This window comes from Vitis riparia, unplaced genomic scaffold (assembly GCF_004353265.1).
Source record: "Vitis riparia cultivar Riparia Gloire de Montpellier isolate 1030 unplaced genomic scaffold, EGFV_Vit.rip_1.0 scaffold454_pilon_pilon, whole genome shotgun sequence".
NCBI classification, from domain to species: Eukaryota; Viridiplantae; Streptophyta; class Magnoliopsida; order Vitales; family Vitaceae; genus Vitis; species Vitis riparia.
In genome coordinates this window covers 258307-270644 of record NW_023269681.1, presented here as the reverse complement: position 1 = coordinate 270644, position 12338 = coordinate 258307, and the positions used below count along the sequence as shown (strand labels likewise).

The window sequence follows — 12338 nt, the reverse complement described above, 5'->3', positions numbered from 1 at the left end:
CAAGAAATGTACAACAGATATATTACATATTATAAATTATAGAAAGAAGAAAGAAAGGAAGAACACCCTGAACACTGAAGAAGGAAGAAAACAGATTGATCCCACCACCAGTCCATCATCACCACCTCACAGGCACGAAACATGGAGAAAGAGAGAGCTTAGCACTGTTTTGATCCTCCCACTCGAGTCCATCCCACCATTCTTCTTCTCCCTTGATTTTCAATGGATTTTTACTAGCCCAGGTATCAGAATCAAATGGCAGCTTCCTAAGACTTGGACAGAATCTCACATTAAACTCCCTCAAGGAAGGAAATGGCAGGGGTCTTCCATATATACTCTTTAGCCTTGGTAGACTCCACAAATGGAGAGTTTTGAGTCCTGAGAGTACGACCACCAAATCTTGTTCAATTTGTGCTACTCCACTACCTTCTCCTATCACTTCTTCCAGAGACTCACAGTTTCTAACAACCAGGGACAGAAGGTTTTGAGCGTGAGCAAGCCATGTCAAGTTCAACAATCTTGGACAAAAAACTATCTCTACTTCACGAAGCTTGCAGAAATATTGGTGGCTTGGGAAATTTGGATGGACCATATCACATGGGCCTTCCTTTTCTGCAGAGATTTTCACAAACCTCAGTTCAGAACATGCATAGATTTCAAGCATCTGTAGATGAGGGGACAGTTGGACAAAGCTCATGCCGGCGCAGTCTTGCAGGCTTAGCCGTCTTATGCTCCTTCTCAACTTGTGGGAATTGAATAATGTGTGGGTGGGGAGAGCACGTTTTAGACGGATGGAGATCTCATTCAAATGCTCCAAACACTCTTAACTCCTTCAATAGGGCTTTACAATCTCCATGGGCAACCATGGAATTGAAAATACTAAACAGCTGCAACGATGAAAGCTTTGATATCAGTTGACGAGGAATTGTTCGAAGCAGATGCATCTCATCCAATATCAAACACCTTAGTTTTGACAGTTTCTTGAGCTGGATTGGTAGCTTTACTATCCGTGTGTAGGACAAATTAAGATACTGCAAGCTTGCTAACCTATCAATCTCCACTGGTAACTCAATCAATCCAAAATTTTTGGACAAGTCCAGAACTCTTATAATAGCCATATACCCAAAGAGTCCACTTGGGTATGACATCAACTTACACGATACTATCAATGTCTCAAGATTGAGGAAAGATGGTGACTCTTTCAGCTCTTCCACACTACAGTCCCACAATGATATCCTCTGTGCCTCCTTCCATGTTGCCACTTTGTCAGCTTCAATCGATTCAACCTGTTCTTGTACCACAAATTTCTTCTTCCTCCCGTGTTCACCAGCTATCCACAAGGCCATATCACGAATTAGGTCGTGCATTGTCACATATTTCTCAGATATACCATTCACCAATAGATGTGCATGCTGTAAATGCTCAATAATGATACCGCCTTGGTTTCTTGCTTCATGTATATGATCAAATTCATCCAAGAATCCCTCCCCAATCCAAAGTTCTATCAGCTGATCACAACAAATTTCATGATCCTCGGGGAATAAAGAGCAATAGATGAAAAATGATTTGATGGTATCACTAGGCAACTTATCATAACTCAATTCTAAAACTGAGTATATACCTTGAGACTCATATGACTGATTCTTGAACATTTGTTCTTTCATCTTCCATTCTTCTGGAGCTGTACTTCCGGCCAATGCTCGTCCTATGGCAACGAGGGCAAGAGGCAACCGTGGCACTCTTGGGCAATAATTCTAGCAAGATTTGGTATCTGTGGATGGGAATTTAAAGTATCTTCTCCTACGTTGGCCTGAAACAGAGCAAAGGCTTCCTCCTCTCCCAAGTACTTTACTTCAACCATCTTCTGAACTTCCATTTGGTGGCAAACCTGTTGAGAGCGCGTCGTAAGTACTAGTTTGGACTTATTTTGATTATTTAGAGGAGGAATCCCCACTTCCATGAGGTCAAGCCGCTCCCATATATCATCTAAAAAGAGCAGAAATTTTCTTGTTTTCAAAACTTGAAATATTTCCAAAGCCTTTTCATCCTGGCTCCTATCTTTCCATTTGTAATCAGGAACATCCAATCTATTCAGAATCTGTTCCTGAACCCCTCAATCGTTTCTACTTTGGACACAGTAATCCAAATTACTACATCAAATTCATTGTTCCTTTTCAAGACCCCGTTGTTGATTTTTGCCGAGAGAGTCGTTTTCCCCACACCCCCTATGCCATATATTCCAATAGTTCCCACTTGTTCATCTTCGAGCCATCTCCAAACCCTGTCAAACAACAAATCTAAGCCCACAGACTTTTCCATAGGCATCTCATTCACCGCTGGATGAATCAACGGGACAGGCACCTCGTCCAAATTATGTGCTCTGCTCTGTGGTTCCGCCACAGTAGCCACCTTTTCTCTAATCATTTTCCCAAGCTTGTAACTGGAGCGGAAGTTTGTGAGACAACAGGATCCAAGACATTTCTTCTGGATTTCTATATCACTTTTTACCATTAACTCGTTCACTTCCCTTCCCATGTTTTCCGCACTGCAGAGCCAGGCATCCACTTCACGAGTACGCTTGTTCTAAAATTGCTCTTCACGCTTCACCCTTTCTTTCACATCTTGATAGACATGCTTGAGTTTCTCCATTGCGTTTGCCAAAGAATTGAGATTTTGTGGGAGCTGATGACGAGAGTGAGCAGCACCCTTTGCAGCGCAATCCGTCGCAACATCCATGGAGAAAACAAGAGTCGGAGTTTAACCAAAAAGAGATTTAATGATGGATGAGAGAACAGGTGATGGGTTGCAGTGGGAGAGATGAAGATGGAAAACGACTTTATGTTTTTGTTTACAAAGTTCCCAATACCAGAGTTTTGGGTCAAAATGGCCCATTTATTAAAAAAAAATATAACATCTAACCACTTTTTGAAACTTATGTTCAAATTGGTCTCTTTGATGCCACGTAAGCGCCATGTCATTAAAAAATATATTTTTTTAATCATTTTAGTTAAAACCTTAGTTGACAACTGAGGTTTATTTTTGAACTGAAGCCGTAGTTGCCAACTGAGACTTCATTTTTAAACTAAAACCTGAATTGGCAACTGAGGCTTCATTTTTGAACTAAAGCCACAGTTGTCAACTGAGGTTTCGTTTTTGAACTAAAGCCGTAGTTGTCAACTGAGACTTCATATGGCTTGTATGATGTTTAAATAGGTTCATTACACTTACTAGGTGGTCAAATGATATCCGAAAAAAATCAAAATCCAAAAATATTAAAAAATTAGACAAGGTACGAAGAATGTGAGGAATCGTACACTTCCCATTCTCCACAATAATTGAACTTTTTAAACATTTTGGGGACTTAATATGGCTTGGATGATGTTTAAATAGGTTAATTACACTTAAGAGGTGGTCAAATGATCTTCGAAGAAAATCAAAATCCAAAAATACTAAAAAATTAGACAAGGTACGAAGAATGTCAGGAATCCTCACATTCTTCGTACCCTTCCCATTCTCCACAATAATTGAACTTTTTAAAAATTTTGGGGACTTAATATGGCTTGGATTATGTTTAAATAGGTTAATTACACTTAAAAGGTGGTCAAATGATCTCCGAAGAAAATCAAAATCTAAAAATACTAAAAAATTAGACAAGGTACGAAGAATGTGAAGAATCCTCACATTCTTCATACCCTTCCCATTCTCCACTTCTTAAAACTTTTTATAAATTTTGGGGATTTCATATGACTTGGATGATGCTTAAATAGGTTCATTACACTTACAAGGTGGTCAAATGATATCTGCAAAAATCAAAATCCAAAAATACTAAAAAGTTAGACAAGGTACGAAGAATGTGAGGAATCCTCACATTCTTCGTACCATTCCCATTCTCCACAATAATTGAACTTTTTAAAAATTTTGGGGACTTCAAATGGCTTGGATTATGTTTAAATATGTTCATTACACTTAGGAGGTGGTCAAATGATCTCCGAAAAAATCAAAATCCAAAAATATTAAAAAATTAGACAAGGTACGAAGAATGTGAAGAATCCTCACATTCTTCGTACCCTTCCCATTCTCCACTTCTTAAAACTTTTTATAAATTTTGGGCACTTCATATGACTTGGATGATGTTTAAATAAGTTTATTACACTTATGAGGTGGTCAAATGATATCTGAAAAAATTAAAATCCAAAAATAATAAAAAATTAGACAAGGTACGAAGAATGTGAGGAATCCTCACATTCTTCGTACCCTTCCCATTCTCCACAATAATTGAACTTTTTAAAAATTTTGGGGACTTCATATGGCTTGGATTATGTTTAAATATGTTCATTACACTTAGGAGGTAGTCAAATGATCTCCGAAAAAATCAAAATCCAAAAATACTATAAATTAGACAAGGTACAAAGAATGTGAAGAATCCACACATTCTTCGTACCCTTCCCATTCTCCACAATAATTGAACTTTTTAAAAATTTTGGGGACTTAATATGGCTTGGATGATGTTTAAATAGGCTAATTACACTTAAGAGGTGGTCAAATGATCTCCGAAGAAAATCAAAATCCAAAAATACTAAAAAATTAGACAAGGTACGAATAATGTGAGAAATCCTCACATTCTTCGTACCCTTCCCATTCTCCACAATAATTGAACTTTTTAAAAATTTTGGGGACTTCATATGGCTTGGATTATGTTTAAATAGGTTCATTACACTTAGGAGGTGGTCAAATGATCTCCGAAGAAATCAAAATCCAAAAATATTAAAAGATTAGACAAGGTACGAGAATGTGAATAATCCTCACATTCTTCGTACCCTTCCCATTCTCCACTTCTTAGAACTTTTTATAAATTTTGGGGACTTCATATGACTTGGATGATGTTTAAATAGGTTCATTACACTTACGAGGTGGTCAAATGATATCCGAAAAAATCAAAATCCAAAAATACTAAGAAACTAGACAAGGTACGAAGAATGTGAGGAATTCTCACATTCTTTGTACTCTTCCCATTCTCCACAATAATTGAACTTTTTAAAAATTTTGGGGACTTCATATGAATTGGATGATGTTTAAATAGGTTCATTACACTTACGAGGTGGTCAAATGATCTCTAAAAAAATCAAAATCCAAAAATACTAAAAAAATTAGACAAGGTACGAAAAATGTGAGGAATCCTCACATTCTTCGTACCCTTCCCATTCTCCACAATAATTGAACTTTTTAAAAATTTTGGGGACTTCATATGGCTTGGATTATGTTCAAATAGGTTCATTACACTTAAAAGGTGGTCAAATGATCTCCGAAAAAATCAAAATCCAAAAATACTGTAAATTAGACAAGGTATAAAGAATGTGAAGAATCCTCACATTCTTCGTACCCTTCCCATTCTCCACTTCTTTGAACTTTTGAAAAATTTTGGGGACTTCATATGACTTTGATATTTTTTAAATAGGTTCATTACACTTAGGAGGTGTTCAAATGATTTCCAGAAAAATCAAAATCCAAAAATACAAAAAAATTAATAAGGGTACAAAGAATGTGAGGGATCCTCACATTCTTCGTACCCTTCCCATTCTCCATTTCTTTGAACTATTTAAAAATTTTGGGGACTTCATATGACTTAAATATTGTTGAAATAGGTTCATTACAATTAGGAAGTGTTCAAATGATTTTCGGAAAAATCAAATAAAAAAATACGAAAAAATAACAAGAGTACGAAGAATGTGAGGAATCCTTACATTCTTCGTACCATCCCATTTCTCCATTTCTTTGATGCTTAAACAAAATTATTGGGGCTTCACATATCTTTGATATTGTTTGAATGAGTTCATTACACTTAAGGGGTGTTAAAATGATGCCCAGAAAAATCATACTTTAAAAATACTAAAAAATTGCCAAGGGTACGAACAATGTGAGGAATCCTCACATTCTTCGTACCCTTCTCATTCTCCACAATAATTGAACTTTTTAAAAATTTTGGGGACTTCATATGGCTTGCATTATGTTCAAATAGGTTCATTACACTTAAAAGGTGGTCAAATGATCTCCGAAAAAATCAAAATCCAAAAATACTATAAATTAGACAAGGTATAAAGAATGTGAAGAATCCTCACATTCTTTGTATCCTTCCCATTCTCCACTTCTTTGAACTTTTGAAAAATTTTGGGGACTTCATATGACTTTGATATTTTTTAAATAGGTTCATTACACTTAGGAGGTGGTCAAATGATTTTCGAAAAAATCAAAATCCAAAAATACAAAAAAATTAATAAGGGTACAAAGAATGTGAGGGATCCTCACATTCTTCGTACCCTTCCCATTCTCCATTTCTTTGAACTATTTAAAAATTTTGGGGACTTCATATGACTTAAATATTGTTGAAATAGGTTCATTACAGTTAGGAAGTGTTCAAATGATTTTTGGAAAAATCAAATCAAAAAATACGAAAAAATAACAAGGGTACGAAGAATGTGAGGAATCCTTACATTCTTCGTACCATCCCATTTCTCCATTTCTTTGATGCTTAAACAAAATTATTGGGGCTTCATGTATCTTTGATATTGTTTGAATGAGTTCATTACACTTAATGGGTGTTAAAATGATGCCCAGAAAAATCATACTTTAGAAATACTAAAAATTTGCCAAGGGTACGAACAATGTGAGGAATCCTCACATTCTTCATACCCTTCCCATTCTACACTTCTTTGATGCTTTAAAAAATATTTGAGACTTCCTATGGCTTATATATTGTTTAGATAGGTTCATTACACTTAAAAGGTGTCCAAATGATGCCCGAAAAAATCAAATTCCAAAAATACTTAAAAATTAGAAAGGCTACGAAGAATGTGAGGAATCCTCACATTCTTCGTACCTTCCCCATTCTCCATTTGTTTGAACTTTTAAAAACATTTAGGGAGTTCATATGGCTTAGATATTGTTTAAATGAGTTCATTACACTTAAGGGGTGTTCAAATGATGGCCGAAAAAATAAAACTTAAAAAATACTTAAAAATTAGAAAGGGTACGAAAAATGTGAGGAATCCTCACATTCTTCATACCCTCCTCAGTTTCCACTTATTTGATGCTTTAAAAAAAAAATTGGGACTTCCTATGGCTTAGATATTATTTAGATAGGTTTATTACACTTAAAGGGTGTCCAAATGATGGCCGAAAAAAATCAAATTCCAAAAATACTTAAAAATTAGAAAGGGTACGAAGAATGTGAGGAATCCTCACATTCTTCGTACCATCCCCATTATCCATTTCTTTGAATTTTTTTAAAAAAAATTGGGAGTTCATATGGCTTGGATATTATTTAAATGAGTTCATTACATTTAAGGGGTGTTCAAATGATGCCCGAAAATATTAAACTCCAAAAATAATTAAAAATTAGAAAGGGTATGAAGACTGTGAGAAATCCTCACATTCTTCGTACCCTCCCCATTCTCCACATCTTTGATGTTTTTAAAAATTTTTTTGGAGTTTCATATGACTAGTATATTGTTTAAATGAGTTTATTACACTTATGGGGTGTTCAAATGATGCATGGAAAAATCAAACTTAAAAAATACTTAAAAATTAGAAAGGGTACGAAGAATGTGAGGATTCCTCACATTCTTCGTACCCTCCCCATTCTCCATTTCTTTGAAATTTTAAATTTTTTTTGGGACTTCATATGGTTTGGATATTCTTTAAATGAGTTCATTACACTTAAGGGGTGTTCAAATGATGCCTGAAAAAATCAAACTGCAAAAATACTTAAAAATTAGAAAGGGTACGAAGAATGTGAGAAATCCTCACATTCTTCGTACCCTCCCCATTCTCCACATCTTTGTTGTTTTAAAATTTTTTGGGGACTTCATATGACTTGGTTATTGTTTAAGTGAGTTTATTACACTTAAGGGGTGTTCAAATAATGCCCAAAAAAATCAAACTTAAAAAATACTTAAAAATTAGAAAGTGTACGAAAAATGTAAGGAATCCTCACATTCTTCGTACCTTCCTCATTTTCCACTTATTTGATGCTTTAAAAATTTTTTGGGACTTCCTATGGATTAGACATTGATAATGAAGGGAGTGAGGCCAATACTCGGGCTTCCTTTAACATATTCAATGGAGTAAGTTCAGACAAATTTAATAGGATAGCCAACTATACACATGTTAAGGAAGTCTAGGACATTCTCTAGATTACTCATGAAGGCACTTTAGCTATGAAGTTGTCTAAATTAAAAATGCTCATTTCCAAATTTGAAAGCCTTAAAATGTAAGAGAATTATAATTTCTTTACATTCTATTCAGAGTTGAGTAACATTATGAACTTTTTTTTAACCTAAGAGAACAAATGCTTGACTCTAAAGTGGTAAGAAAAATCTTAAGATCCCTATCAGAAAGGTTTTGGCTTAAAGTCAATACTATAAAGAAAATAAAGGTGTAGACCCTCCATTTTGTCCCCTTAGCACATGCCTTATTAAGTGCTCTTTCAGTACTCCGCAGTAGTTCTTAGTAGTCCATTGCCACTCATATAACTTACCCTTTTTTTAGCCACCTTAGAGACTTTGATTGAGAGATTCATCTAACCCCTTTTTATGACCATTGGTAGCCCCAAGTTAGATTTAGGATTTTCTTTTTCTAATTCTTTTTTAAGATAGCTCATTTAGGTACACTTTTAGTCCTATTTAGACATACCCAGACCCATATAGGCACATCCAGCCCATTTAGGTCACCCTAACCCATTTAGACACACTTCAGCCCATTTAGGCCCACCTAGGTTCACTTAGGCCCACTTAGACACACCCAGACCCATTTAGGTCACTTAGGCCTGTTTAGACACATTTAAGCCCATTTAGACACACCCAGGCCCATCACATCCTGTTCATTTAGGCCACTCTAACCCATTTAGACACTCATTGGCCTATTTAGGCCCACCTAGGTTCACTTAGGCCTACCTAGGTACATTTAGCCCATTATGGATCATCCCATTTAGACACATCCGGCCCATTTAGGTCACCCTGACCTATTTAGAAACACCTAAGCCCATTTAGGTCACTTAGGCCTGTTTAGGCTCATTTAGGCCCATTTAGACACACTCAAGCCTATTTAGGTACATCCAACCCATTTAGGTCATCATGACCCATTTAGACACACTTAGGCCCATTTAGGCACATCCGAATCATTTAGGATCACCTTAGTCTATTTAGACACATCCAGCCCATTCAAGATCACTCTAACCATTTAGACACATTTGGTCCATGTAGGCCCACCTAGGCCCACTTAGGCTTACCTAGGTGCATTTAGACCAACCTAGATTTGCTTAGGCATTATACTAATCACCCTAGGTCAATCCTAATCATCCTAGGTCACGTAGGCACTATCCTGATCACCTTATGTCACTTAGACACTTTTTAGGTCCACTTAGGCTTATTTAGACGTATTTGGTCCATGTAGGATCACTTAGGCCCATTTAAACATATTTGGCCCATTTAGGATCACCTTGGCCTATCTAGGCTTACCTAGCCCACCTAGGTCCACTTAGGTCCACTTAAGCCCACTTAGACACACTTAAGCCCATTTAAGTCACTTAGGCCAGTTTAGGCACATCCTACCAATTTAGAATCACCCTAGCCTATTTAGACACATCCAACCCATTCAGGATCACCTTGACCCATTTGGAAACATTTGACCCATTTAGGTCACCTGTTGACTCACTTCTTTTTGTATGACTTGCGTGATTGCATGACTAAAACTTCTTTGCATGGCTTGCATGACACTTTTTTATTATAATAATAATAATAATAATTATAATAAAAATAATAATTATAATAATAATAATAATAATAATTATTATTATTATTATTATTATTATTATTATTATTATTGTCATTATTATTATTATTATTATTATTTATTACTTATTTATTTTTATTTATTATCTTGTTATTTATTTATTTATATTAACTTATTTATCTTTTATAATTTCATCATTTTCTTTTTTTTTTATTATTATTATTCATTTGTTCAATCTAATTTTATTTTTATGTTTTTGCATTGAAGTTTATCAAAGAGAGAGTTAACAAAGGTGGAAAACAAGAATCACCAAAATGAAAAAGGAAGAAAAAGCGAGAGACAATAAAACCTACCAAGAGAAGAGATGATTGAGAGTTGCATCATGAAAATATGGAGAACACATTTTGGTAAGTGAGAAATTCAACACGTGGAAAAGGTTTTGGAAAATGAGAGAAAGAGAAAGTAAAACTTACCAAGAGAAGAAATGATTGAGAGCTACATTATGAAAATATGGAGAACATATTTTAGTAAGTGACAAAATTTAACACATGGGGAAGGTTTTGGAAAAGGAGAGCAGGGATTTGGTCAAGGTGGAATTTGGAGATTCGACGTGGTTTTTTAGGAGAAAGAATGGATAACATTCTAAGAAAAAGATATTCAGTGTGGTAGGAGAGGATGTTTAGCGTATTAAGAAAGTGATTTGTGGATAAAAAAATGAGGAAAATGGAGGGATTGGGGAGGAAAAAGACAACTACAATTTTATTTTTTCAGGGGTAGAAAGAACACTTTGGGGGGGGGGGGGGGGGAAGGGGGAAGATTCTGGTAGGGTTCAACGTGATGTACAATAAGATCTCTTGAAAGATCATGCATAGAGTTAGGGTACGAATTTTTTTTAGGAGACAATCAATTGCATCTCGAAGGGAATTGAAGGTAAATATTGAATATGATATTGATTTTAGCTTTATAGATATGGATGTTTTAATTTTGAAAATACTGATGATAGTTTGGATGTTTTGATTTAGATAAATTTTGACATTTTAGTTTTGATAAATATTGAAGTCTTTGATGTTATAGACCCCTTTTTGAAGTGAAAGAGAGGGGGGGGGGACGGGAGAATTTTCTACTCCCTTTGCATGACATTTGTGGAGGAAGGGAAGGGAGACCTTCCCGGGCAGGCTCTGAGACGTGGACAACCAACCAGAGGCCTGGCTGCCCATGAGGGTGGTTGGGGTCTCCTATGCTGGCTGACGGGGGAATAGGAGAGTGGGTTTTGAATGAGATATTTTTTGAGGGGGAAGAGGATAGCAGAGGAGGGGTTCTGGGGATTAGAGGAGGAAACTTGGCTGGAAGGGGGGGCAGACTGATTTTTCTAGATCAAAACTTAAAGTCTTGTGGGTCTTTGCTGGAGAAATACTTCCACAGGTATGAATACTATAGGCTTGTTGATTGATTTATCTACTTATTATTCCTCCATATATCTTGCTAATGTTTGCATGTTGTTTGGTTTGCTTGGGGTGGATAGTGAAGGCCGCTTGCTCATTAATATAAAACCGAGTATTCAGGTTTGCCATTGTTGATTTTTAGTAATTCTTTGCTTCTGTTATGAAAATGTCCATAGTTGCATTTGAAAGGGTTTTTCCCACCTAATCAGAAGGCTCATTGACGACCTAAGAAGAGAAGCCTTATCTGAAAATATTTTGGCTTGTTTCCCTGGTGCTTTGTTTGCATGAGTTTCTCATTTGTTGTGGCCATCTTTGTTCTTGGATCTCATTCGTTGTATGAGCTCTAAGGAGTAGAAGATTCCTTCTCTGCGTATGGGTGCATCCCTTTTGCTTTGGTTCACGTCAGATCCACTGCCCTTTTGCCTCATCTCTAGTAAGCCATGCATGGCTCCCCCCGAAGCTCTCTCCAATGTTTCTACTAGCATCTCAAGTTCATCCACCCATGTGCGTGGGAGCCATGCAAATATGACTACCTTTTCCACACCCATTTCCTGTTAACCCATACCGCTTAATATCCTTGATTCCATGCCCTCTACCTTCGACACATTCCCAGGACCGGCTGCCACCTCCATCACCGCTGCCAAACCATCTTCCATTATTAGGCTACCTGAAGCTAGCAAGGTTGCTGTTGCAATGCACTGAGCGCGCCCTCGTGTATTATCTGGGTGATGTAGGTGATCTCTTGCCAGAGATCCCGACATTATTGCCGTTGTTCAGGATGACACCGGGGCGAGTTCCAACATGCTTCGCAGAGAGGCTTTAGTTATGCACAACCAGCTCGCGCTTTGGTGCCACTACGCTGAACGATGAGCTCACTTACCGTGACATTGAAGCATCTGAAGGTCGTCTTACCGCCAGCCCCGTCCTCCATTGTTCATGGCCTGCAGCTTTCCCTCCACCGACCAAGCTGGCAGCAGACGCACCCCGAGACTGCTAGCGGATTTTTCCTCGACGTAAGCATGGTTCGCCTTGACCCGCTCCGGCCAGGTGAACAGCCGTGCCGGTCATCATCGACGGTGGCAATGTCTTCTGGATGCCGCCGGGTTGCTG

At 37.0% G+C, this 12338-nt stretch overlaps 1 protein-coding gene across 1 annotated transcript; it reads right to left on the bottom strand.

The window, feature by feature from the left end:
- Nucleotides 1–800: 800 nt before the first annotated feature.
- On the bottom strand, nt 801–11989 carry LOC117909876 (disease resistance protein UNI-like). Its single transcript, XM_034823922.1, has 2 exons — nt 11825–11989; nt 801–1754 (listed from the first exon to the last, which is right to left on the bottom strand). The coding sequence occupies exons 1-2, from the start codon at nt 11987–11989 to the stop codon at nt 801–803; spliced, it is 1119 nt and encodes a 372-aa protein (XP_034679813.1).
- Between the last annotated feature and the right edge of the window lie 349 nt (nt 11990–12338).